Source organism: Podarcis gaigeae (genome assembly GCF_964106915.1).
Source record: "Podarcis gaigeae genome assembly, chromosome: 5".
Classification (NCBI taxonomy): Eukaryota; Metazoa; Chordata; class Lepidosauria; order Squamata; family Lacertidae; genus Podarcis; species Podarcis gaigeae.
The window spans coordinates 753,006-780,977 of NC_139681.1; the positions used below are offsets into that span (position 1 = coordinate 753,006).

Genomic DNA, 27,972 nt, shown 5'->3' on the forward strand with positions numbered 1-27,972 from the left:
GGTGACGGGCAGTTGAAAAATTGACTTCCACTTGCAGTAAACTCATGAGCTTCCTCCAGAACCTGGAAGTAAATTGTTTCCCTCTGTCGCTGACCACCCTCAAGGGGGCGCCATGCAACCTGAAAATATGCTTTACAAACAACTTGGCGGTTTCTTCCGCTGTGACCGCGTGTGAACAGGCTATAAAATGGCACATCTTAGTTAATAGGTCTACCACCACCATGACAGCTGTCTTCCCTTTGGATTTTGGCAGATCCGTCATAAAATCTATGGATACTGCCTCCCATGGCCTTTCTGGTGTGGGTAAGGGTTCCAATAGCCCCGCTGGTGCCAGCCTCTCCCCTTTCGCTCGCTGGCACCTGTCGCACCCCCTGACATATTCACGTACGTCTTCCCTCACCTTGGGCCACCAAAACTCCCTAGTAACCAACCACATGGTTTTGTGCTGCCCGAAGTGCCCCACTGTGGGGCTGTCGTGTAACTGCTTGAGCACTCTACCCCTCAGTTCCCCATCGGGTATGTACAGTGCCCCTTTGTAATACAACACCCCGTTCTTTTCCTCAAACCCCCCTGTGTTCTCCCCTGTCCCCCTGAGTTCTCTGAGTTTATCTTGGGCGTATTCATCGTTCTCGGTACCCTCTACCAGTTCTCTTTGCCCCACCAATGCCGCCCCACACACCCAGTGGTCCTCAGGGATGATATGCCTTTCCTCAGGCGCTCCCTCCCCCTCTAAATACTCAGGTTTTCGAGAAAGAGCGTCCGCCCTTACGTTCTCTGGGCCTGGTACGTAACGAATTTCAAAATGGAATTTGGAGAACTCCTGGGCCCATCTCACTTGTCTCTGGTTCAGTACTCGGGCAGTTCTCCAGTATTCCAGATTTTTGTGGTCGGTCCGCACTTGGACCTTGTGCTGCGCCCCAATCAACAAGTGTCGCCATCTCCGGAACGCTTCATGAATGGCAAGCAGTTCTCGGTCGTATACGGTGTAGTTCCTCTCGGATTTGTTCAACTTCCGCGAGAAGAAGGCACACGGTCTCCATTCTGACGTATCTTTTCCCGGCTGTAGAAGCACAGCCCCCACCGCTCGGTCTGAGGCGTCAGTCTCCACTCTCATTGGTTGCTGTAGATCCACGTGCAAAAGTTGTTCTTCCGACGCAAACGCCTTCTTTAAACTTTCGAACGCTCGCTGCGCCTCTTCCGTGCAGACAAATTTCTTCTTGCTGCTAAGACAATCAGTGATGGGCGCCGTTAAGTGGGCAAAGTTCTTGATGAACTTCCGATAGAAGTTTCCGAAGCCCAGGAACCTTTGCACGTCCTTCTTAGTTTTCGGTGTCTTCCATTCCAGTACCGCTTGAACCTTGCTGGGATCCATGGCTAATCCCTTGTCTGACAACCGGTACCCCAGGAATTCCACCTCTCTGGTATGAAACTGATACTTCTCCAGTTTCACCCACAGCTGGTTTTCTTGCAGTCTGCTCAGCACCTCTCTTACATCTCGCACATGCTGCTCCTCATTCTCTGAGTACACCAGGACGTCATCTAAGAATGCTACACAGTTCTTGTAAAGCAATGGTCCCAGCACGTGATTCATGAACGATTGAAAACAGGCCGAGCCCGCCTGTAGACCGAAGGGCATAACGAGGTACTCAAAGGCCCCCAAGGGGGTGAACATAGTGGTTTTCCACTCATCTCCCTTTCTCATACGTATCAGATTATATGCCCCCCTTAGGTCCAGCTTGGTAAAAATTTTCCCTTTCCTCACCCGGGTCAAAATGTCATCGATTCTGGGCATGGGGAAAGTCACTGGTTCTGACACTGCATTTAGGGCCCGGAAGTCCACGACCAATCTGGGCTTATTAGTATTTTTTTTGTCCACAAAGAACACTGGGCTGCCCCCCACCGCTCGTGACTCTCTGATGAAACCTCGCTTGAGATTCTTGTCAATGAACTCCGTTAACTCCTGCATCTCACTGTCTGACATTGCATACAGCTTGCCCACCGGCAATTGTGCTCCTGGGAGTAAGTTAATTTGACAGTCAAAGGGTCTGTGCGGGGGCAGTTTATCTGCTTCTCTTTCGCTGAAGACGTTAACCAGGTCGGCGTATTGTCGTGGTACCTTCCCTTTATCTGTTATTTCCATCCCTGCTAGCGTAGCCTGGGTTCTTACTTGGGCTTCCTCTTCCTTGCAGTGTGCCAGGCAATGCGCTGACCCAAAGGAGACTATTCTCTGGTGCCATCCCACTAGCGGATCATGCAGCGCTAGCCAGCTCATTCCCAAAATGGGTGCTCCTCCCAAGGTGGCCACATTAAACTCTATCAGTTCTGTGTGTCTTGCCACCCTCATTATCATTGGGACCGTCTGCTGGTTAACTTCTCCTCCCAACAGCGCCCTCCCATCAATCGTGGTCACCTGCAAAGGGTTACTTAAAGGGATAGTCTGTATCTGGTGTTCGGCTGCAAACTCCTTACTCATAAAATTACAGGAGCTGCCTGAGTCCAATAGCGCCTTTATCTTTAGTGGGTGTCTGTTTGGCAGCTCTAGCAACACCTCTATTACAAGCGCTGGTCTTGGTGGTTCCGGCGTGGGCACATTCACTGCTCTTTGGCCTGGCTGCTGTGCCCCGATGGTGGCAGCCAGGCGTTGGCTTTTACTTGCTCCTTAACTCCCTCCTCCTCCCCCCCAACAGCTCCCGCCATCCCTTGCCATTCCTTTCTTTGTGGGCAGACTCTGGCAAAGTGACCTGGCTGTTGGCAGAGAAAACATTTCTTGGAGCTCTTTCCCTCCTTCTTCCGCCCTTCACTGGGGTTTGAAACTGCCCGCGCGCAGCATTCCATCGGCTCTACTGGCGGGGAATGCTGCTCGGGAATCTCTGGAATGTGGAAATCCCTCCAACGTTCCCCCTTCCCGCTTCTCCAAAGCTCTCGCCTCCTGGCATGCTCCTATGGCTAGCGCTGATTTAGTCAGCTGGTCCATAGACTCCGCCCTGGGCGCCCGGGAAAGTTCGTCCTTCACCGCCGAAGATAGCCCTTCTTCAAAGAGCATTTGTATGGGGTCCGCCGACAGATCCCACCCCAATTTATGAATCAACATGGTGAACTCAGTCCAGTACTCACGTACAGATTGGCTCCCCTGTTTACACCCCATTAACTGTCTGCGCACCACTCCATGCTCAATCTCGCTGGAAAACATCATGTCCATGGCGCGAAAAAACTTCCTCGAGTCCTTTAGGGCGTCATTATTAGCTGCCATCAAGGGTCTCACCCAGTCCTTCGCCCCCCCTTCGAGATGGCCAATCACGAACGCTACCCTCAATTCCTCATCGGGAAAGTCATCAAACTGCAGATTGAGGGCATATTGCATCTCTGTTCTAAAGGCTTGATAGTTCCTGGGATCCCCCACAAACTTCTGCACCAATCCTGGCACCTTCCTCGTGAGTGGGGTGGCTTTCCCCTTTTCTGCATCCTGAGCCCTCCTCTCCTCAAGCCTAGCCGTTTGCAGTGCTAGCTGGACCTCCAACATCCTGTACCTTTCTTCCAGGCTTGGACCCGCTCCAGCTCCTCCCGCTTCTCCGGCTCCTGCTGGGTTGCTCATGATGCCTCTCCTTGCACAAACGGCTTTCAGAGACTGTCGGATTGCTGTGATGGGATGATGAGCTGCTTGTGCGTAAAGCTTAGTCCCTCAGAGTTTGCTCAACTTAGCAAAGCTCTGTCTTTAGTGGAGCCCTTAAGCATGGCTCCCTCAGTCGCTGGCAGAATCCGACAGTGGGCGTTTACGGAATCTACTCCAGCATAAAAGCTCCTTGACGGAAACGCGTCGCCTGGACTCTCGGCACAACAGTTTCCGGCGAGGAGTGGGTGTACCTATGGGAGGACCTGAGACTTCTCCGCTGTTATCGCTGGAAGACTCCCTGAGCCATTCCATCGTCTCTCTCTCTCTCTGCTCTCCCATTCTCCCCCTGCTGGCGCCTTCCTCCGCTGCTGAGTCTCTCCTGACTTCTGAGAGCCCCTCCACCTCCTGCCTTTCCGATGGCAGTTCCCTGACAGCTTCAGACCATATTTTGCGCTCTCCTCTTTCACCCTCATTAAAAGGTTCTTTAATTCCTCCTCACTTTCTGCCATCAAGGTTGTGTCATCTGCATATCTGAGGTTGTTGATATTTCTTCCGGCAATCTTAATTCCGGCTTCGGATTCATCCAGCCCAGCCTTTCGCATGATGAATTCTGCATATAAGTTAAATAAGCAGGGAGACAATATACAGCCTTGTCGTACTCCTTTCCCAGTTTTGAACCAATCAGTTGCTCCATATCCAGTTCTAACTGTAGCTTCTTGTCCCACATAGAAATTTCTCAGGAGACAGATGAGGTGATCAGGCAGTCCCATTTCTTTAAGAACTTGCCATAGTTTGCTGTGGTCGACACAGTCAAAGGCTTTTGCATAGTCAATGAGGCAGAAGTAGATGTCTTTCTGGAACTCTCTAGCTTTCTCCATAATCCAGCGCATGTTTGCAATTTGGTCTCTGGTTCCTCTGCCCCTTCGAAATCCAGCTTGCACTTCTGGGAGTTCTCGGTCCACATACTGCTTAAACCTGCCTTGTAGAATTTTAAGCATAACCTTGCTAGCGTGTGAAATGAGTGCAATTGTGCGGTAGTTGGAGCATTCTTTGGCACTGCCCTTCTTTGGGATTGGGATATAGACTGATCTTCTCCAATCCTCTGGCCACTGCTGAGTTTTCCAAACTTGCTGGCATATTGAGTGTAGCACCTTAACAGAATCATCTTTTAAAATTTTAAATAGTTCAGCTAGAATACCATCATTTCCACTGGCCTTGTTATTTGCAGTGCTTTCTAAGTCCCATTTGACTTCACTCTGCAGGATGTCTGGCTCAAGGTCAGCAATCACACTGCCTGGGGTGTACGAGCCATCCCTATCTTTCTGGTATAATTCCTCTGTGTATTCTTGCCACCTCTTCTTGATGTCTTTTGCTTCTGTTTAGGTCCTTACCACTTTTGTCCTTTATTATGGTAATTTTTGTACGAAATGTTCCTTTCATATCTCCAATTTTCTCGAACAGATCTCTGGTTCTTCCCATTCTGTTGTTTTCCTCTATTTCTTTGCACTGCTCGTTTAAGAAGGCCTTCTCGTCTCTCCTTGCTATTTTTTTGAAATCTGCATTCAATTTCCTGTATCTTTAACTATCTCCCTCGCATTTGTATTAGATAGATATCCATCCATTTATTAGATATCCATCCATTTGTATTAGATAGAGCAGAAATGTCCAACAGGTCGATCGCGATCTACCAGTCGATCGTGGTCTATCCTGGGACCCCGATCCCCTCCCCCCCAAAAGCACAATAACGTTGGCTCATCCTCCCCCCAAGAATGATCAACAACTGCCAGTTTTTTAATAGTGGTAGTAGATTGCAGTGTCTTGGACCTGGACACCCCTGAGATAGAGTAACCATCTATCATTTGAAGATGCCTTTAATTTTCCCCCACAAGGTGGGTAGGGATATGGAGTCAAAGTCTATAAAGGTGGCATTATAGAGAGGTTGTATTACTGGAGGAATTTCTTAATCAAATGACGTAATACGAAACATTAATCAATGGTAGATCGCCTTTCCCTAAACCCAACTTTTTCATCTGCTAGAATGTTCTCTTGTTCCAGTCAATCCAAGAGTTTCCTGTGTTTTTTTGCATAGAGCTTGCTAACGGTGTTAAATAGACAAATTGCTCTGTAGTTTGCCGGATTGTTTTTTTAACCCTTTTTCGAAAATGGAAACTATGACTGCCAACCCCCAATCTGAGGAAGCCTGTCCATACCGACAGATGCAAGTAAAGGGAGAGGCCAGTACAGGAGCCTAGAAGTCCAAATTGCTTTTAATAGCTTTTTATATTTTAGTGGTGGTTCTTAAATGACAGGGAGGCTGATGTGTGTCCCTGCATCCTTGGGTGGTAGGCAGTGTTTTGCTTTTTGCATTTATTACTACAAATAATGAAAATGGCCACACTGATCTTGTGGCCTAACCAGTATCTTTTGCCTGCTCTGCTGCTGCTCTCAGGTTTTCGTATAGCCCAGGGGCTCTGTGATCCTTATGAGCCGCAGAAAATGCAGATGGCAGCAATTCCTCTTGCCCCCATAGTCTATATTAAGTTCTCACTTCTGATCCCAGCTCTCATCTGGGAAGTAACCAAACTACCCCCTGCAAAGGTACTAAGTCCACAGGCCTGCAACACTCTCTTGCCCTGACATTCCTGAGACAACCAGCAATCTGTATAGTCAACCACATAACAACACCATTCTCGAAGTAAAAACAAGTCAAATAGCACTGCGCCTTTGTCCTTGTCTCAGCCCTCTGATGTCATCCCTTCAGTTAACCAGCTGCACTTCTGCAGCTGGTTTTAGAAAGTCCTTGGGCTAGCCAGGACTGCCCACACAGCTCTTGGAGCTGCCTCCTCCAAGCTACAGGTGTGAAGAGTCAATGATTCAGCAGCAGCAGGCAAGGAGTGGCTCCCCCTAATTCTGCAACAAGTCCAGCCAGTAAGGACTCACACAAAAATACAGGGGAAGGATAAGTAAGACAAGTTATAAAAAGCCTCTCTCAGGAGCTAAGGCATGATCTAACAACAGTGGTGCAGCTGTATAGAAGTAATAATAATAGTGATAAAAAATAAAAATGTGACCAAAATGTATTGGTCAGTGCTTTACTGTTTACAACAGGGTGCTCTTGCTTTCACAGTAATAGCACTGGAGTCCAGTAACAGGTAAGTGCATGTGAAATTAACTAACCTGACTGCTTTGTCTCTGTTCTTCAACTGCATCTGCAATTGCTTGAGCAATCCTTTCCTGGTCTTTGTTTCTCTCTGCTTGCCATAGTTCCTTTTCTTCTACATGGAGTTTTTTCATGTTTTCTCTTTCTGCTTTTACTGCTGTTACAATGGCAGCTTCCAGCTCTTCTTTTTCAATCTTCAAATCATATAAAGGGAAATTAAAAATAGTTTTATCTATTTATTCAGCACACACAGAGATACACAATGTTGCATAGGATTCCTAAGTCTAGGCACCAACAATAAATATTCTCCCAACCTTTCTTCTAGCCAGAAGGAAAGGCAAGAATCTCCCTCACTAGTGGCAAAGCTTGAAGACTTTTGGAGGTAGAACTGACCATCTGACTCCAACAAAGCTTGTCCGCCCACCAGCTAACCACAGTCAGCGTCACTCTCCCTCAGCCAGACTGTTGTTCCTCCTCTACAGAGGCTGGGAGCACTGGCCCTAGCACGGGGACTGAGAGAGAATACGATCCCAATAGACATACTGGCTCAATCAGCCCTTCTGAAGAGAGAGAGAAATGCATGCCCAGAGCACAAGGAATGCCAGAATTTACAGACTAAGGCTGTGACACTCATGCCTAGCTCTCACCTTTCAATGGCAGGGTGTCCCAAATTTTTGGATGCACACCTTGGGCTGTGCATGGACCCCTCAATCCAATTTGGGGCTTTATTTAGCAATTTAGATCAGCCCCAGGAAGATCTGAACCCAACTGGATCCCAGGATTCGGACTGTGATCTGGAAATGCAATTATTAGGAAACTGCATTGACTTGCATTGAGAAACCAAAACAACTAACTTTCTTGTTTTTAGAAGATTAACTCTCAAAATTTGGACACAACTCTCAATTTAATCTTAAGTCACTGATTCAGTTTTTGGGCTGGGCCAGGAGGAAAAAATAACTAAATTTCAGACATTGTTCACCTTCTACTCAGTGGTTCTCACTTCTGAGTAGATATGCACAGGACTGCGTAGTTTTAATTACTTTATTCTCATGCCAACAATATTCCATACAGAATAAACATAAAACAGTTCAAAAGGTGATTTCATCAATTCTTTCTGCAAGCCGAGGTACCTTTGCAGAGGCTGCCAAAGCTTCCTTATTGCTTTCCCTCTCGCTCTCCATGCATTTTTCCAGCATGTTCTGCAAATACAATACAAAGTAAAGCATATTAAAGTGTAAAAATACAAGTGCTTAGTTTGTTATTAAATTCATTATTTTATAATAACTGGGCATTTCCTTTGTAAACTTTATATTGACTTTTAAAACTTATTATACATAATACCAAGTGAATACCAAGTTATGAAGGAGCATAAACCTAGACTGGATTAAGACTGCATTACTGCAATGTACTCTGTGTGGCATTTCTTTCGCATTTGACCTGGAAGCTGCAGTTATGTGAAGAATGCTGCAGCACGACTGCTGACAGGAACGAGAGCCTGTCAACATAGAATACCTGTGCTCAGAGATCTGCACTGTTTGCCGATTTGCTACCAGGCCAAGTTCAAGGTGCTACTATTAGTATATAAAGCCCTCAACAACTTGGGACCACCTTACCTACGAGACCGCTTCGATAGGCGGAATTGGCATTACTACAGGTGCCACATAATACTGGTTCCCCATTTGTAAGAACTTGATCATTTAGTGTGGCAGCACCTGCAATATGGAACTCCCTGCCTATTAATATTAAACGGGAGCTGAGAAGAGCAGGCGCCTTTGCTCTGCTGTTTCCTGTGCCTGCTAAAAACATTCTTGCTTAATAATAATAATATTTATTATGATTATGATTATTATGATTATTATTATTTTATTTATACCCTGCACTTCCTGGGTCAGAAAACCGGGCTCAGGGCGGCTAACAACAAATTTAAAACACTTAATTGTAGAAGCAGCATAAAATACAGTATAAAAACATGAGATACAATAAAATTCAAAGTTCAAAAATCAATTTGGGGAAAATCCATCTAATAAGCATTAGATAGTCACCAGGGCTAGCTGGCTGAATTAGTCCTACTTGGGCCAGTGAGGAGACATGGGGAGAATTAGCTGTGGGGTCCCAGAGCGGGTAATCTTCATAAAAAGGGGAGGGGGGAGGAAGGGGAATGAAAGATCAGGCTGAATTCAAATTAAAGGCCAGGCAGAATAGCTCTGTCTTACAGACCCGATGGAAGGAGGTTAAATCCTGACAAGCCTACCCAGATGCTTAGAAGGTTGAAATAATTTTATTCTGTTTTAATATTTTACCTTTTGTATGTTTTAAAATAGCGTTGTTATTTTTTGTGATTTTATTGTCTTATCTTTTTGTAAGCTGCTTTGAGGTTGTTGTTGTTGTTTACAATCAAGAGGTGTATAATTTTTACTCAATAAACAACTAAATCAAATAACCCTACCCTCTAAGGTCCCATTTCCCCTCATGTGCAGTCATCAGCCCTAAGGAGAGGTGCAGGGCATGAACTTTGTTCTAGATCCTAGAGCTTTGATGTGGCCACAGAGCACAATTTTCAGTCCCAAAGAGGACTGAGGAGCACAGTAAATGTTGGCAAGAGGGAAATGCCTAAGGTGAAAAGCCTATGGCTTTTGTTTTTTTATTTTATTTTATTTCAGGGTTAAAAAACAAACAAACCCAAAGGATCCCCCCAGTAAGATCAGCTAAATAAATATAACCTTTTAAACCCTCTGTCTTCTCCTCTCCCATTCAACAGAAAAAACAAAATAAAAGGGTAGGGTTGCATAGCCTAGCCTATGGGGGGGGGGGGTTTCCATTCCTGAAGGGGTGTTGTGGTTCTGGACTGTCAGGAGTTAACACTCCAGGAGCGTTCTTATTGACTGGGTGCACTGCCCACAGGATCCGAGCATTTTATTCCTTTGATCTGTGCTCTGTGGGGGCTGAGCTCTTTCTGAAGAGCAGTCTGTCTGAGAATGTGAGCAAGGTCGTTTCGTTTTTTGTTAAGAGGCAGAAAGCTGCAAACATGCAGCTAGATTCTGTAGGTTTTCTTTTCTGTTTTGAATGCTACGAAATATAGAGTTTTAGATTAGAAGCACTGGTGTCGAGCTGAGTTATTGAGGACACCACGTCGACACAGACAAGCCATTTTACGCTGCGTGTGAACTATGCTATTACCCGGCAACTGGAGAGAGTGGCAGCGCGCGGAGTGGAAGCGTGTGGGCACCATTGGAAGTTGTCGGAGTGGCAATAAATCAAATTTATTGCAAGGCCGTTGCAGCAGACTCAGTGGGTCAATAGATATACGACCCAACAAACTTTAACAAAGGGTCTTAGTGAAGGAAGGAAGATCTGGAGGGAGGAGAGATAGGACTTGAAATAAGAGATAAAATAGTGGACAGAAAGTGTAAAATGCTAGCATTGCTTAAAAAACCCTTTTGAGGAAAATGCATTTCCTCAGCCCATTTTATGCAGAGGAGTCTTCCACCCCAAACAAAAGATTGCCTACACCCCAAAACCACCAAATAAATGTTATTTGTTCTTAGCGCTATGTACCTCAAATGACACTCTACTACCACCAAGCTTTTAAGCAGGGGTTGCCAATATTTTTGGACTTGTGTGTTAATTGCAAATTGGAGAAATTATTGTGGGCAAAATGCGCTGAAACACCACAATCAAGCACACATCAGAACCTATTCTATTGCCTGCCACAGGGTGCTTCTCTCAAGGCCAATTTCACCTTGAGAGAAGGCACCAGGGAAGCTTTCTATGGGTACCTGCAGGAAATCGTTGACCCCTGGGTTTTAAAAGCTTTAAAGTTTGTATATACAATGTACCTTATATTTTTGTGATTGCTGCAGCAAAGATTCTTCTGTTTTTTCTTCTAACACTTTGTGCCCTTTGTCCAACATATCAAGCAACCTTAGATGCTATAAAAGAAGAGGATCATATGCTATGACACTGCAACTGCATTAGTGGCAAATGAGAGCTGGTAAAAGGAACAGGTTGTTACAGAAAATATATAACACATGTAGACACATATATAGGTTCTGTGTGTGTACTGAGCAGCAGTAAAGGGAAATTGCAGGCTATATGAAATTATACTGATACCTTGTCATCTGCTGTATGTGCACAACTTCATTTTTATGTAGTACATAGAAACAAGATCAGTGACTCCACTAGCATATGCAGTAAAAATGGTGACAATTCGCTTGTAATGTTAGTACAGTGGTGTCCCGCAAGACGAACGCCTCGCAAGACGAAAAACCCGCTAGACGAAAGGGTTTTCTGTTTTGGAGGCGCTTCGCAAAACGAATTTCCCTATGGGGTTGCTTCGCAAGACGAAAAAAAACTTGCATCCCCCCGCGGGTTTTTTCCGCTTTTTCCGCCCTTTTCTTAAGCCGCTAAGCCGCTTATCAGCTGTTCCGCTGATAAGCCGGTTAACAGCTGATCGCTGGAAGCCGCTTGACAGCTGTAGCGCTAATCCGCTAAGCTGTCAATGGGCTTGCTTCGCAAGACGAAAAAACCGCTATACGAAGAGCCTCACGGAACGGATTAATTTCGTCTAGCGAGGCACCACTGTATGGATTTTAAAAAGACATTTCAATTAAGTTTGTGCTTATTTTTACCACTGTTTATTCCAATAATGTATATCCCACCTATTATCAGAAACTATATTTTTCCATTCACAATTTTAAAAATGATAACTGAAGCTAGCATAAATGATATATGGAGCTGCTTTTTATAAAATATTGTATATGTAATTAAAAACACACCGGAACTAAAAAGTATTTACTGTTTGATGGGCAATGATGGGGCCAAATGGCTTTCCCTGAGGAAAAGTGCAGTGCGTGTGTCTAATTTTCATGACAAATGGTGAGGAAGGGGGTCTCTTCCCCTAACTTTCACTGTGCATGCTTATCACTTTCTCCCAGCCTGGCTCCTATATCAAGTGAGCTAAAGCAAAAGTGCAAGGGCATGGGGAGATAAAGACAAGATGGGCATTGTTCAACTCCCCTCATCCATATGCCCCTTCTACAATAAAAATTAAACATCCCCCGCCCGTGATCTGCAAACAGTGGATACAAGAACATCCATGTGGCCATGCTTTCAAGTGTAAATTTTAAAAGGCAAAAGCAAAGGGGGATGTTTTTCAAAGTAATATCTGCAATCGCTCTGAATATGGATATCAAAGATGACAAAGAACATAGAATCATAGAGTTGGAAGAGACCACAAGTGCCATCGAGTCCAACCCCCTGCCAAGCAGGAAAAACCATCAGAGCACTCCTGACATATGGTTGTCAAGCCTCTGCTTAAAGACCTCCAAAAAGGAGACTCCACCACACTCCTTGGCAGCAAATTCCACTGTTGAACAGCTCTTACTGTCAGGAAGTTCTTCCTAATGTTTAGGTGGAATTTTCTTTCTTGTAGTTTGGATCCATTGCTCCGTGTCCGCTTCTCTGGAGCAGCAGAAAACAACCTTTCTCCCTCCTCTATGTGACATCCTTTTATATATTTGAACATGGCTATCATATCACCCCTTAACCTCCTCTTCTCCAGGCTAAACATGCCCAGCTCCCTTAGCCATTCCTCATAGGGCATCGTTTCCAGGCCTCTGTCCATTTTCGTTGCCCTCCTCTGGACACGTTCCAGTTTGTCAGTGTCCTTCTTGAACTGTGGTGCCCAGAACTGGACACAGTACTCCAGGTGAGGTCTGACCAGAGTAGAATACAGTGGCACTATTACTTCCCTTGATCTAGATGCTATACTCCTATTGATGCAGCCCAGAATTGCATTGGCTTTTTTAGCTGCCGCGTCACACTGTTGGCTCATGTCAAGTTTGTGGTCAACCAAGATTCCTAGATCCTTTTCACATGTACTGCTCTCAAGCCAGGTGTCACCCATCTTGTATTTGTGCCTCTCATTTTTTTTGCCCAAGTGCAATACTTTACATTTCTCCCTGTTAAAATTCATCTTGTTTGTTTTGGCCCAGTTTTCTAATCTGTCAAGGTCGTTCTGAAGTGTGATCCTGTCCTCTGGGGTGTTAGCCACCCCTCCCAGTTTGGTGTCATCTGCAAATTTGATCAGGATGCCCTTGAGTCCATCATCCAAGTTGTTGATAAAGATGTTGAATAAGACCGGGCCCAAGACAGAAGCCTGTCACTCTTCTCCAGGATGAAGAGGAACCATTGATGAGCACCCTTTGGGTTCGTACAGTCAGCCAGTTACAAATCCACTTAGTGGTAGCAAAGTCAAGACCGCATTTTACCAGCTTCTTTACAAAAATATCATGGGGCACCTTGTCAAATGCCTTGCTGAAATCAAGGTAGGCTACATCCACTGCATTCCCTTCATCTACCAGGCTTGTAATTCTGTCAAAAAACGAGATCAGGTTAGTCTGACATGACTTATTTTTCAGAAATCCATGCTGACTATTGGTGATCACAGCATTCCTTTCCAGGTGCTCACAGACTGTTTGCTTAATGATCTGCTCCAGAATCTTCCCTGGTATTGACGTCAGACTGACTGGGCGGTAATTATTTGGGTCCTCTCTTTTCCCCTTTTTGAAAATAGGGACAACATTTGCCCTCCTCCAGTCTGCCGGGACGTCGTCTGTTCTCCAGGAATTCTCAAAGATGACTGCCAGTGGTTCTGAGATCACATCTGCCAGTTCTTTTAATACTCTTGGATGCAGTTCATCTGACCCTGGAGACTTGAATACATCTAGTCTAGCCAAGTATTCTTGTACTATCTCCTTAGTTATTCTGGGCTGTGTTTCCTCTGCTGAATCATTTGCTCCAAATTCTTCAGGTCGGGCATTGTTTTCTTTATCGGAGAAGACTGAGGCAAAGAAGGCATTGAGGATTTCAGCCCTTTCTGTGCCCCCTGTTTGCATTTCACCATCTTCTCCTCTGAGTGACCCCACTGTTTCTTTGTTCTTCCTTTTGCTATGAACATACCCATAAAAGCCTTTTTTGTTGCTTTTAACCTCTCTAGCAAGCCTGAGTTCATTCTGTTTTTTTTAAAAAAAGATATTTATTGAAATTTTCCAAGAAAAAAGAAAGGGAAAAAAAGATACAAAAAAGAAAAAGAAAAAAGCCAAAAATAAAAAAGATTAAAAAATAGAAAAAACAGTCAATTACAAACCTTATTTTCAATAACTTATTTGCATGACTTCCCCACGCCTCCCCTTCTTGCATTCTAATTCCAATTTTTTGTTCAACAAGTTCTTATCCCTAATTTTTTAATCTTATTATATTTAGTTCATTATTGTATTTCGTTCATTTTATATATCCAATTTTGACTTATAAGTATCAATCTTGAAATCTTTTTCTAAGGTCGACCTCGATTCCCTTCCACGAATTCCCCAATTTTTATACTGATAACAAACCCTCACAAGAAAAACTAAAAACATGATATAATTGTATACCCTTTGGATTCCCAATCCTCACCCCCCCCTTTCCCGGTTTTGATCCCCAACAAATGTTCGTCAGTCCAACTGCTATCAGCCTGGAGATCTCACGTCCAAGGCCCTTAATTCTCTCTCAGTTCCTCTCTGCTGGTTTTTTTTGATAGTCCTTTATATTAAACACCAAGTCTCGGAGAAGCTCTGTCCCCATAATGTCCATTTTTCTTCCAGCCAGACCTCCATATTTAAGAGTGGAGCCCAAATCTTGTATCTTACTTTTTTTAAGTCCAAATGTCCCAAAAGCTCCAGCTTCCGAGACTTCCGGCGCCCCGCGATCTCAGCGCAAGCAAGGTTCTTACCGGGAGGGGAGAACCTGAGCTATTTTGGAGGGTGGGGGCAACTCCAGGGCGCGGAGACCCCCAAAAATACTTCTGGAGGGTGTTCAGAAGGTCTGGTTCCCGGCACGACCAGGAGAAAGATCGACCCGGCCGCCAGGTAACCTCTAAGAGGTGAAGAGAGCGGCGGAGAGATCTTGCAGGTCGAGGGACGCCATTACCTACCTCCAATTAGCGAAGCCCTGAGCCTGCGGAGAAAGCGGTCCGTTCTCAAACTAAGAACTCCGAAACGAAAGAAAACATTCCAATTTGGTGGTCAAAAGACCAAGCAACAACAAGGAAGTCTCGGAGCAACAAAGAGGAGTGAACGGAGTTTAGCTGAAAACTGAAAATCAACCCAGACGCAGCGCGACGCCAGTGTGAGAGGAAAGTGAAAGTGAGTTGCCTTGGTGGATAAGATACCTCCTCTCAGCCGTCCCCTCAGGACAAAAGGGGGGAAAAAATTGTGGTGTACTGTTACAGAAGGGGGGAAGGAGAGAGGCCAAGGAAAAATATCTGGAGGGAGGCGTCCTCGGCGAAACGGAGGGGGAAAGGAGGAGAAAAGACGCTTCTTTGTTCTTTGTTCTGTGCGATAAACGCAAGGGATTCCAAACCGGAAGAGAAGCCCCTGCCGCCATTAGAAACCTTTGAGAGTGAATCTGGCAATAGGCGGAAAGGGGAGAGGAAAAAAGGACAGTGATATACACCAGCGAAACTACCACACCGTAGGTGATTTTCTCTTCTTTCTATTACTGAGGCGCTTGACTTCTTTTTCTTTTCCTTTACTGGACTGGAACATGAAAACCGGAATTTTCAAATATTGATTTACGTGAGTGATTAAAAGCAGAAGAACTAAGATAAAGGGACATTTTAGAAAGAAACTGGGACTGCTATTTGTTTATGAAAGACTGAATTGATATCTTGGAACTATAGGGGAGAGCAACTTTGGGAGAGGAGACACCGAAAAGCTAATGTTAAATTAAGGATCTGGCGACATCTAGTGGCGAAATGAAGATTGTTTAATTCTTTGACCGGTTCCCCTTCCCCTTCTCTCTCTCCCCTTCTCTCTCTCCATCTCCTTTACTCCCCCTAATTGTTTTCTATCTTCCCCTTGCTTTTCGGTTTTGCGATCCCTTTGTTAGTTGTTTCCGAGCCACCACCCAGCCTGATTGGAGGAAAGAAGACCAGTTGATTGAGGAATAACTGGACTGGGTGGAAGAGGAATTTGAAGGACTTAAGGGCAAAATTTCTATAGTGTCTACAGTGATTATAAGGAAAATATAAATAAGGGTTGGATAACCCAGGAGGGTCAAGGATAGAAAGTCAACATAATAAAGGCTGAGAAGACTGATAGATATAACAAAAGAGTTAGAAAGAAATACGGAGGGAAGGCACCGCCAGGGAGGGGTGGGAACACAAAAATAACAGGATGTCGCATACAGGAAAGAAGGGAACAAACGGGGGAACTCCTAGCGATAGAAGGGGGTCGAAACAAGAGGCAGACTTTAAGACCGATATTTTGAAGGTGCTTGCTGAAATTAAACAGAGTCAAACCAACGTAGAACATAAGTTAGAACAAGTAGATAATAGGATTGGGAGATTGGATAAAAAGATGGACGAGACAGTGAATGAACTAAAAGGCCAAATAAAAGAGATATTTAGGAGAACACAGCTCAATGAAGAAGGATTAAAAAAGACTAGATCGGAGTTAAAGGATATTAAAAGAGAAAAGGAAAAGATGAAAGCGGAAGTGATGGATTTAAATAAGGCACAGGAGGAGATGAAGGATATTATCGCAATGAATGAATTGAGGCAGAGGGAGGTGAACTTAAGATTGAGGGCGGTGCCAGAGACACAAAATGAAAATGTTAAGGAGACATTAATAAAGGAGTTAGCGGATTGGATGGGGATGACAGTCGAGGAAATGGCCAAAAATGTGCAGAGTGCATTTAGAATGCGGGTCAGTTCAACAAGAGTAAAGAAATATACAGGCGATTGCCTGATAACATTTAAGGATAAAGAAATGAGGAATAAGATACTCTTAAGGAATAGGGAAAAGAGATTGAATATAGAGGGAAATTATATTATTATCTTTAAAGACGTCCCAATCAGACTACTTAAACGTAGAGATTCTTATAAATTGTTAGTGCAAGCACTGAAGAAAAATAAAATTGAATTTAGATGGGAATTCCCGGAAGGGTTATCCTTTATATATAGAGGCAAGAAGCATAAGCTATCAAACCAGGAGGAAACCGGGAAATTCTTGAGGAAATATAAAGAATTAAGGGTGGAGATGAACGGAAAGGGGGGAGCAGAAGGAGGAGCCTCAGGAGAATCTGAATCAAAAGAAGAGGAGGAAGGGGGAGGGAGTGGACCGGACGAAGAGACAGAAGGAGAGCCAGAAGAGGAAGATCCAGGAAATTTATAAAGATAAGGAAAATTTAAGGGAACAATAGAAACAATGGGGTTAAAAATCTGGAGTTGGAATATTAATGGGATGAACGACAAAAAAAAGAGGAATAAAATTGAACAATATCTGAAAAAGAAAAATCTAGATATTATTTGTCTCCAAGAAACGCACGTAGCAAGAAGGCACAGGAAAATACTGATTAATAGGAGGTTAGGAAATGAATTTGAGTCTTTGGACAAAGAGAAGAAAAGAGGGGTGGTTTTTTATATCAAAAATAAGATTGAGGCTAAACCAATATTTAAAGACGAAGAGGGCAGAATAGGGGTCCGTATCAATTGGCAAGGAGAAAATTTGGTGGTAATTGGGGCATATGCCCCAAATGATAATAAGTCGGAATTTTTCAAAAAATTGGAAGAGAAAATATGTGAATTTGTCGATCAGAAAATTATTCTAATGGGTGATCTGAATGGGGTGGTCTCTCTAGAAGCTGATAGGTGTAGGGAAGGAGGAAGTAAGAATGGGAAGCTACCAAAATCCTTCTTCTCAATGGTAGATAATGGTAATTTGATAGATATTTGGCGTCTTAAACACCCACTGGATAAACAATTCACCTTCCACTCCGAACCAAACCAGTCGTTGTCACGTATTGATCAGATATGGATCTCAAGCGAATTATGCCCAATAATTAAACTAATAGAAATAAGACCGAGTGTATTTTCAGATCATAATCCGATGGAGTTGGAATTAAAAAGCCTGGAGCCAAGAACTTTTAGATGGAGATTAAAGGATTATCTGCTGGAGGATCAAAAAATTGTTGAGATAGCGCAGGAAAAACTAAAGCAATATTTCATGGAAAACCGCGGTAAAGGAACAAAAGCTAACGTAGTATGGGAAGCAAGTAAGGCAGTAATAAGAGGTTATTTTATCCAGCAGAATGCAATCAAAAACAAGAAGAGAGAGAAAGGGAAAGATGAGATTTTGAAGCAGATAATGGCAAACGAACAGAAATTATCCCAAAAACCCAATTGCCAGAAAGCAAAAGAAAATATAAAAATTTTACAAGCTCAATTTGCCACAATAATAAACAGAGAGGTGGAATGGAATATAAAAAAATTAAGACAAAAAAACTTCGAGTTTGCAAATAAGTCAGGCAAGTGGTTAGCATGGCAAATTAAAAAGAGGAAGGAAAGGAGCACAATAAACAAAATAAAGGTGGGAGAGGAAGAGAAATCAGATCCTAAAGAAATTAGGGGAGAGTTTCTCAATTATTATAGAAGATTATATTCCAACAAAGAGAAAATTAGTTTAAGGAGAATAGAGAGATTTCTGAAGGATAAAGGGGCGAAAAAAATCTCAATGGAGGAAAGACAACAGCTGAATACCCCAATAGGAAGTGATGAAATAGAAGACGTAATTAAAGAGTTAAAGAGGGGAAAAGCCCCAGGTCCTGATGGATTCACCGCAGGTTATTACAAAGAGATGAAATCCATTTTGGTGGGACCTCTGAAAGAAACTATGGATAACATTTTAAGGAAAGGAGAATTCCCAGAGACCTGGAAAGAGGCATACATTACGTTTATCCCCAAGCAAGACGCAGATTTAACTCAGGTCAAAAATTATAGACTGATCTCACTGCTAAATGTAGATTATAAAATATTCGCGGGGATCCTTGCAAAAAGACTGAAGAGGCTACTATCAGAGACTATTCATAGGGATCAAGCGGCAGATGAGAGACAATACAAGAAATATAATTAACATGCTAGAGTATTTATCTGTCAAGATTAACAAACAGGCCATAATGATGTTTGTCGATGCCGAGAAGGCATTCGATAATGTTATTTGGGACTTTATGTTGAAAAATTTAGAACATATAGAAGTGGGGGAGGATTTCTTTAATGGAGTAAAAGCCATATATACAGATCAGAAAGCCAAGCTGATTATCAATAATATAGTGACAGAAGAGATAAAGATACGAAGAGGAACAAGACAGGGCTGCCCGCTCTCCCCGCTTCTGTTTATAATGACCTTAGAAGTACTACTAAACTCTATAAGGCAGAACCAAAAAATAAAAGGAGTGTTAGTTGGGCAGAATGCATATAAGATCAGAGCCTATGCGGATGATGTAGTTATAATGACAGAAGAACCAACAACTGCAACAGGAGAGATATTAAAGGAATTAGATCAGTTTGGAGAGGTAGCAGGGTTCAAATTAAATAAGAGTAAAACAAAAATAATAGGTAAAAATTTGGATCAGAAACTAACAGAAACAATTCAACAGCAAACGCAAATAGAAGTGGTTAAAAAAGTGAAATATCTTGGCATTTGGATAACAGCTAGGAATATAGATCTGTTTAAGAATAACTATGAATCGACGTGGAAGGAAATAAGAAAAGATTTGGAAATTTGGGGAGGGCTGAAACTGTCGTTTTGGGGAAGGATTAACACAATTAAGATGAATGTGCTGCCGAGGTTGATGTTCTTATTTCAAACTATCCCTATAATTAAAGGAAGCCGAATCTTTAAAGAGTGGCAACGAGTGTTGTCGAGATACATATGGCAGGGAAAGAAACCTAGGATTCAGTTTAAACTATTAACAGACATAAAAGAAAGGGGGGGCTTCGCCTTGCCGGATGTGAAATTATATTATGAGGCGGTTTGCCTATGTTGGGTCAAAGATTGGGTAAGGCTAGAGAACAGGGAATTATTAGACTTGGAGGGTTACGATAACAACTTCGGCTGGCACGCCTACTTATGGCGGGATAAATGGAAGATACACAAGGGATTTGGGAATCATATTTTCAGAGGACCTTTAGTTGAAATATGGGATAAATATAAAAATCTGTTGGAACCAAAAACCCCACATTGGCTTTCACCTCTAGAAGTCATGTGTGCGAGGACTATTAATATGAGAAGTAAATGGGCAACATATAACCAGTTAATAATTAAAGAAGATGGGAAATGGATTGTACGACCATACGACCAGGTTAAAGAATATGTCCATGACTGGTTACACCATCTCCAGGTGAACCAAATGTTCAGGAAGGATCTTAAAGAAAGAGGCTATGCAGAGAAGGAATCTAAGTTTCAGACTGAGATTATAAACAAAGAAGAAAAAATTGTTTCGAAAATGTATAGGATACTGTTGGATTGGAGTTTAGGGGATGAGGAGGTTAAGTGTGTAATGATTCGCTGGGCAAAGGATGTAGGACATAATATACTATTTGAAGATTGGGAAAAACTCTGGAAGGAAGGACTAAATTTCACGGCGTGTGTAACGGTAAAGGAAAACATAATGAAGATGTTTTACAGATGGTATTTAACACCTATGAAATTATCGAAAATGTATAAGGTGGATAACAAGTGCTGGAAATGTAGGGTTAGTGAGGGTTCCTTCTATCACATGTGGTGGGAGTGTGGAAAAGTTAAACAGTTCTGGGAAAAAATCTATATAGAACTGAAGAAGATTTTAAAATATACGTTTCCAAAGAAAGCAGAATTTTTCCTACTAGGTATATTGGGTTATGAGATAAGAAAAGAAGATCGTAGATTAGTATATTATGCAGTTACAGCAGCAAGAGTAATGCTGGCCCAGATGTGGAAAAAGCAGGAGACACCAACGGTGGAGGAATGGAGATTTAAGCTGTTGGATTATATGGAATTGGACAGACTTACAGGCAAAGTAAGATACATAAGAGACCAAAAGTTCACTGAGGATTGGGGAAAATATGTAGATTACTTGGAACTTATTAGTCAAGGGAAAATAACGCTAAAGGGATTTAGAGACACACTGTGAAAGATTGTGAGTTATTGTTTAAAGAGAATAGGAGACTAAATAATATGTAAGGTTAATATACACTAAGAAACGTATATAAAAAGGTACAATGACAATATATACTAAGAAATGTGTAATTTAAAGTGTTACTTCGAATGATTTTCGGGAAAGCTAAAGGAAGTTTTGAAAATGAAGATTAAGAAATGTGACCAAAGTGAAAATTAAGTTTTTATATATTTCTCTTACTTTTATTTCTTTATCTTTATTTGTCTGTGTAATACTTTTACTTTTGTATGTTTATATGTGTGTGTGTGTGTACATATTCTTTACTTCCATGAAATAAAAATTTAACCAAAAGCTCCAGCTTCCACCTTGGTCAAATTTGTAATCCATAGGTCTTCAGATCCCCACATAAGGAGATCTCTCAGTTCTTCATTCTTCGATTCAAACCAGATTTTCATCCTCCAGATCTTGTTTTCCTTTACATCCATCTTGACAGGCCTCTGGCTCTCCTTAATCATCCGCAGCATTATAGCTCCTTCGTTTCCCTCCAGATCATCATACATCTCTTTTTCCACTTTCTCAGATTTCTTTTCTTGTTCAGCTGCAAAAGCCTTTTGTTCAGCTACAAGGACTTTTTGTTCAGTTGCAAAGACTTGAGACAAGTCCCTTCCAAATTCAGTAAATTTGTTTACTGTTTCATTCAGTGTTATAATTCCTGTAGCCAAAACATCACTTTGTTCTTGTAACTTTCCCAGGAGAAAGAAAGTCCTGTTCAATTCAATCAGTATTTTTCCACTTACAACCATTCTTGTAATGTCCCGGAACCCCCTCTAGAGGGATTTGGATTATGGTTACTTAGTATTCCTTCCAGTTCCAACCCAAAAGTCAAAATAACTTGTTCTTCTTTGTTTTCAAGAATTTGTATCCAGATTGTAACAAATCTAACCAGCAAAGGCACTAGAAACAAAGTTATCTTTTTATTCCCCAACTTTGACAGCTAATTTGACAGCTGTCAAAATCTTCTGTATCTCTCCAACAGGCTCTCTCCCGGATCACTCCCGGGTCCTGAGGGGGGGGGTGACTCTTCCACTCTGAAAATTAACTTTTATCCTCCAGCCAGATCACTTTTTACTGCCAAAACGTGAAATTACTTGCTTTAATCCACTAAAAAAAGAAAGAAAAGATATTCTCTCAACCTTAGTTATCTAGTCCTTGTTTTAAGATGTTTACAAGGCGGGGAGACGGACTTCCTCTTTGTGCCTTCCCCGTTCGTGCCAAATCCAAGAATTTTTTTTTACCTTTTATAAGTCCGATTTCCGTATCACTCACGGGTTGTTACTTTTAATCCAAATGTTCAAAGGAAGAAGTCAGCGCTCTCCGTCCATGGCATGCGGCTGCACTCAGTAGGGGAAGCAATCGACTCTCAGTACCACGCCGCTCCCCGTCCCCGGTTCCGTAGCCTTTAAAAAGGCTCCTTCACGGGTCGGGGGCGCACGTGGTGCCCGCCAAGTCACCAGGCTTCCGCGCCTGTGGTTTCTAGGGGTCCACGCATCGCCGCCGCGGCAGGACCCGACCCCCACTGAGCCGATTCCCTCCGGAGCTCGGAGGGAATCCGCCATTAGACGATGACCCTAACCCGGAAGTCCGCCTGAGTTCATTCTGTGCTTTAGCTTTTCTGACTTTGTGTCTACACATTCTGGCTATTTGTTTGAATTCCTCTTTGGTGGTTTCCCCCCTTTTCCATTTTTTGCACAAATCCTTTTTTAATCTTAACTCAGTTAAAAGTTCTTTAGATAGCCACCCTGGCTTCTTTAGGCACCTTCCATGTTTCCATCTCATTGGTATTGCCTGCAGTTGTGCTTTTACTATCTCCCTCTTAAACTCCCAGCCATCATGAACACCCTTTCCTTTTAGTATTACTGTCCATGGGATCTCACCCAGCACTTCCCTAAGTTAGTTCTAAATAATTTCAGTCAGTTCCTACAGAACGTTTGTGTGGTGGGTGGAATGGGGAGGAATTAGACGCATAAGCTCAACTGGGTTTGGAAAACAGATTTAGAAAAGTATTTCTTGAAACTTATCAATACCTATCTGAATGAAGACCTCAGCTTAGTGTCAATTGCAATACAGTTGCTATATTTCTGTTATTTTGCTACACCGAGTTTGGGAAATGCAGTTCATCTGCATACCTGAATATTTTATTTAGGAGTTTCTCTTTGTTCTCAGTATGATATTAACAAAGACAGTATCTCTGACGCAGCAGTTTGTGAAGTTTCAATCCTAAAAAATTGGTTATTTTGTTCAAGAAGCTTACGATTTTTACACATCAATGGTTTCCCTGACAAACTAATAAATTAATGAGAAATAGAGACAGGACAATTATACCTTATATTGTGCCAGTTATTTATTTTACACACTTTTGGCTGTGTAATTGGCCCTTATTAGGAAAAGGGTCCAGGAGACGGAAATGCTTTCTCCAGGCCTCTGCTACCTAGGAATCCAGAACCATCAACCACCAAACCTATGTATGCATTAAATAAAAGTACTGTATTTTTTGCTCCATAAGATGCACCTGACCATAAGACACACCTAGTTTTTAGAGGAGGAAAACAAGAAAAAAAATTATTCTGAACGAAACAGTGGATGTATGATTTTTGCACATATCAGACATGATATGTGATTTGATGGTGACTTTGGGGTATCCCAATGCAAAAATCCTGAGAATGCATTTGGATCCGTGCTTTGTAACCACGTTTTTGCACCATTGCGGCCCCACAAAACAGTGGATGCATGATTTTTTTAGTGCAGGCTGTAGCCATGGACATGCTATGTGATCTGATGGTGAATTTGGGGTGACCCAATGCAAAAATCCTGAGGATCCATGTGCTTTTACCTCCCCCCTCCCAGGCTGCCTCCTTTATCTCTACAGTCCCTTATCTCCCTCCTCATCGCTTGCCTTTCAGCTGCTCAGCTGCTTCCTTTCACCACCCCCTTCCCTCTTGTTTGCGTTAGTGTCTTTTCCTTAGCTGGAACAGTTTTTTGCTCCTCCTTTTCTTCTAATTTCTGTACTCATTGTTTTAGTATTCCTGTCTCCTTTCCTTTACCTCCCCCCTACCAGGCAGCCTTCTTTATCACTAGCATCCCTTATCTCCCTCCTGAATGCTTGCCGATCAGCTGCTCAGCGGCTTTGTTTCAACACCCCCTTCCCTCTTTCTAATTGCCCCATGGGCAATTTGGCTCCAGGGACCATGCATTTGCTCCATAAGACACACAGACATTTCCCCTTACTTTTGAGAAAGAAAAGGGTGCATCTTATGGAGCAAAAAATACGGTAAGTACTTAAAGACATCTGTCATCTACAGATGAATGGCTGAAGTGATGTGCATTACAAGGCATAGCTGGGGATAGTAGAGCCTCAGAACTGTAGATTTGGAAGGTACCGCAAGGGTCATCTAGTCCAACCTCCTGCAATGTAGGAATCACAACTAAGATGGTTTGGTCTCTTTCAAAAGGTCAGTCACTGAGCAAAGAAGCAATTAAGGGAAACCTGCAGGGTGTAGGGGTAGTCATAGCTCACAGAAAATCCAGCTGCACAAAGAAGGACTTTCTTTCATCCGTCCTGAATCTTCCAATGCTCAACTTCATTGGATGTTCATGAGTTTTATTGTTAGAGGGAGAAAAGCTTTTATAAACGTCTAATAAACATCTTTTATAATTCTATGTCTTGCATAATTTTATAAATGTCTACTGTGTCACCTCTTACTTACCTTTTCTCTAAACTCAAAAGTCCTGAACGTTGCCACCTTTCTACATAGGGAAGTCACTCAATCTACTCATTACTATAGCAACAAACTTCACGACCCCAAGCCTCTATCGTTTTATGAACTTTAATTCAGAAGCTGAGCTCTCGGCTTGCTAACTCTCATGTTCTTTAATTCCCCCTCATAAAAATGAGAAAGCACTCCATTTTTTTAATAAAAAAAAACCACATTGCTGTTTCGAGACTACACCACCTTCCTTATTCTGTACATTTCTAGTGATTCTCCCCAGTGATCTAGAAGCTACAAGCAAGGCTCCCTTCTCAAGTATCACAAGCAAACACAGTATCCTACCACTATGCTGAACTGCTAAGAGGCTCCTGGGAGGCCAGAGAGACACTGCTGGAACAACTCTTGGGTTTGGGTAACTAGCTAAAATGTTTTAAACTGTTCTAATTTTGGTTCCCCTGTTTGGTTTTTGTCATTTAGTGTTGGCTAAATGTTTAGTTGAGGTTGGCGGTTATTTTAATTTGGGTAACTGTAAACTGTTTATTGTTATTGTTATTGTTATTGTTATTATTATTATTAGTTTCTACTGATTTATTGGTTTGTTTCTTGCTTGTATAGGGTATTTTTTAATGTTTGATGTTTTGTTGTGACTTTATATATGTTGTAAGCTGCCCAGAGTGGCTGGGGCAACCCAGCCAAATGGGTGGGATATAAATTTAACCACCACCACCAGCAGCAGCAGCATTAGGATCAGGACAAGTATTAGTCACTTCCAGGATAAAATGCCTGAACACAGGACTATGCTACTTTAATGTCTCAATAATCAGAGTGTGATTGAACTTTTTGCCAGATGACACCACCACTGAATTGAAAAATTCCCCTGTAAGTTACACTTGATATGAGACTGTTGCTGAAAAGTGTTCCATGTCATGTACTCCATCCTCAGTCTAGTGTTGGGGGACGCTTACCTGTGTTGCAGTTTCCTAGGCCCCTTGACATTCTTCCTGCTGTCCCCCCCCCCAAAAAAATATCCTTTGGCCAGGACCATAGGCTTTTTTTGGGGGGGGGAGTACCATTCCTGTGAATGGGGACTTTTTGCAAACCCTTTTTTTGCTGCAGGGAGTGGGGGAAGAATTGATGGAGAAAGGGAGATAAAGTTTAAATGATTATGTGGATGATGTGCAGATGTTTGGAATGACAATATGGATGGAAGGTGTATAGACAACTGCATATGTATTAATGGGGGAAGAACAGAGGTGGCTTTGGCACCACCCACTTGTGGCTCTGACACCACTCACCATTGGCACATAGTCCCCAGAATGTTACCCTCAAGCTGGAAAAGGTTCCTCAACCTTATCTTAAAGGAAGGCAAAACTGTATTTGGATCAGAAAATTTTTGTCTGCACCTTTGTAAAAATGAAGCTCAAAACAAAAGTTCAGAATTAGGCTACATTTCTTCTGCAAGTAGTTTTTCAAGCAACAGCTACAGATGAAAACTGTTTGATGTAGAGTCAAATATAAATACGGTCTTGTGGTTTTTCATGATTCCTGGTAAAAAAAATCCAGGCAAAGGAAAAAATCTCTTTCCTGGAATGTGAATCAAAGAAGATAATGTAAACAGATTTTATCATGTTCAGAAGCAGTTACTTTTTTATATTAAGCTTGTGTCTGAGGAATCACAGCAGGTACACAGCTGCATATAGTCGCAGCTACTTCAAAAGACCCATCTATCAAGAACAAGATGAACTGAAATGCAGTACAGAAACTGCTACAATCAAGATTACAAACATGAAGGTGTAAACGAGCAGGCTGCATACTGTATGTCTAACTCAGTAACAGTTGCTAAAAATATTCCTATTGCACTGAAAAACTATGTAGAAAAGTAAAGCTTCCCTTTGACCACATTAAGTAATCCTTCACATACCATTCATTACATGGCTTCACTGAGCTGGTACATATAAAATGCTGCTCAGTCTCCTGCCACAAAGAGTTATATAAGGAAGGGTGTTCTATGGAGTCATTAACTCCCCCCTAACAACTCCTCCTCTTTAGTTTTACCACATACATTGTCACAAACTATAAGGAGTGCCAAGATACAGTTTACAACCATGGTTAGAAACAGGTTTGCAAACCCTAATTCCAGTATGAGTGGGGTGGGAGAGCTGAAAAAAAATTCTATTTGAAACCAAAGCGGCACATTGGTTACCAGATGTGAAATATATTGGCATTCTTTTCCACTCTCCCACCCCACTATATAGACATTGCACTAACCAAGATTAGTTGTAAAACTGAAATGACAATGCTTGTGTGAAAGTGGAGGATTGAAGGGAATAGGTTTGCTTTTCACCCACCATTCTAGCAGGTTCTGGATTAAGCATCAGCAAACAGACCATTAATGAATTGAAACCGTGTTTGATTGGGACACTTTGAGCCTTTGCAACTTTTTATGTATGGTGCTTTGGATTTCTCATTCATTGAAACAGGGATAGGACTAAGCTGAAAGGCAAGGGTGGGGAACTGGATTCAACCAGCGGGCTGGATCCTTATCTCCAGCATGCCCTGCAGGCAAAGTTTAAAAGGTCGGGGGGGGGGGGAGTGTAACCACCTAACATCTAATGTTACAATGGTACCAGATGACCAGCTTTCACCCACACAGCTTGCAGACAGCTGCATGTAGCCTTTTGTAAAACAGCCATGCTAGGTGCTAGGCACAGGCATTTGCAGGTGCCCACAAATGCATTTTTGGCCCAGCTGCCTTTGTACCTGCTCCACATCTTATATCATATACAAAGCCAGGAGTGGAACAAATGGCTGTGGCTTTGTTCCAACAGCCTCACAAGCCAAATGAATAGGTGTGGTGGGTCTCATTAGGACAATGGCTCAGAGGTTCCCTACTGCTGCCATAAGAGTAAAAATATTGATTTCTCACTAAAGGGCCCTCTCTGCCCAAAATACCACATGGCAAATCACTACCTGGATAGCAAATTGTGGGAGGCTGAGGCTGTGCATGCACTATACCTTTAAAGCACATTTTTTTTCTTAACCAACTACAATGCCCAGAATTCTTTCAAGGAGATACAGTGGACGCTCGCACTGTGAACGTGATCCGTGCAGGATGCACATTCGCAACCCGCAGCGGCGCGTCTGTGCACACGTGGGTTGAGATTCGGCGTTTCTGTGCATGCGCGACCCCCGAAACCCGGAAGTAACCAGTTCTGGTACTTCCAGGTTTTGGCGGGTCCGTAACCCAAATAACGCAACCTGAAGCGTCTGTAACCCAAGGTATGACTGTACACTATATAAATTATAAATTATTATATAAAATGTGCTTAAAATGTTCTTTAAAGGTGTAGTGGGTACCCAGGCTTACACAAAAGTTTAATTATTTCCCTCCAGACCAGTGAACCTCTCAACAGAGAGTTAAATTTAATTAAATAACAATTCATTGTTGCACCCAATTTATCTAA

At 42.6% G+C, this 27,972-nt stretch overlaps 1 protein-coding gene and 1 long non-coding RNA gene across 16 annotated transcripts in view; one reads left to right on the top strand and one right to left on the bottom strand.

The window, feature by feature from the left end:
• LOC310844669 overlaps positions 1-26,386 on the top strand; it is a 37,714-nt gene extending 11,328 nt beyond the window's left edge. The window contains exon 4 of the long non-coding RNA XR_014564229.1: positions 24,776-26,386. This is a non-coding gene — a long non-coding RNA (uncharacterized lncRNA). The remainder of the gene's footprint in view (positions 1-24,775) is intronic.
• The window catches only part of CCDC91 (coiled-coil domain containing 91), a 149,346-nt gene that overhangs the window by 41,912 nt on the left and 79,462 nt on the right, over positions 1-27,972 (bottom strand). For 13 of the 15 annotated variants that reach the window (XM_083738770.1, XM_083738768.1, XM_083738778.1 and 10 more), the window contains 3 exons: positions 10,607-10,699; positions 7,901-7,969; positions 6,788-6,964 (listed from right to left, as the gene is read on the bottom strand). In XM_083738770.1, coding sequence (XP_083594896.1) covers positions 6,788-6,964; positions 7,901-7,969; positions 10,607-10,699 — 339 coding nt within the window. The remainder of the gene's footprint in view (positions 1-6,787; positions 6,965-7,900; positions 7,970-10,606; positions 10,700-27,972) is intronic. The other 2 variants (XM_083738771.1, XM_083738769.1) reach the window with 1 other exon arrangement.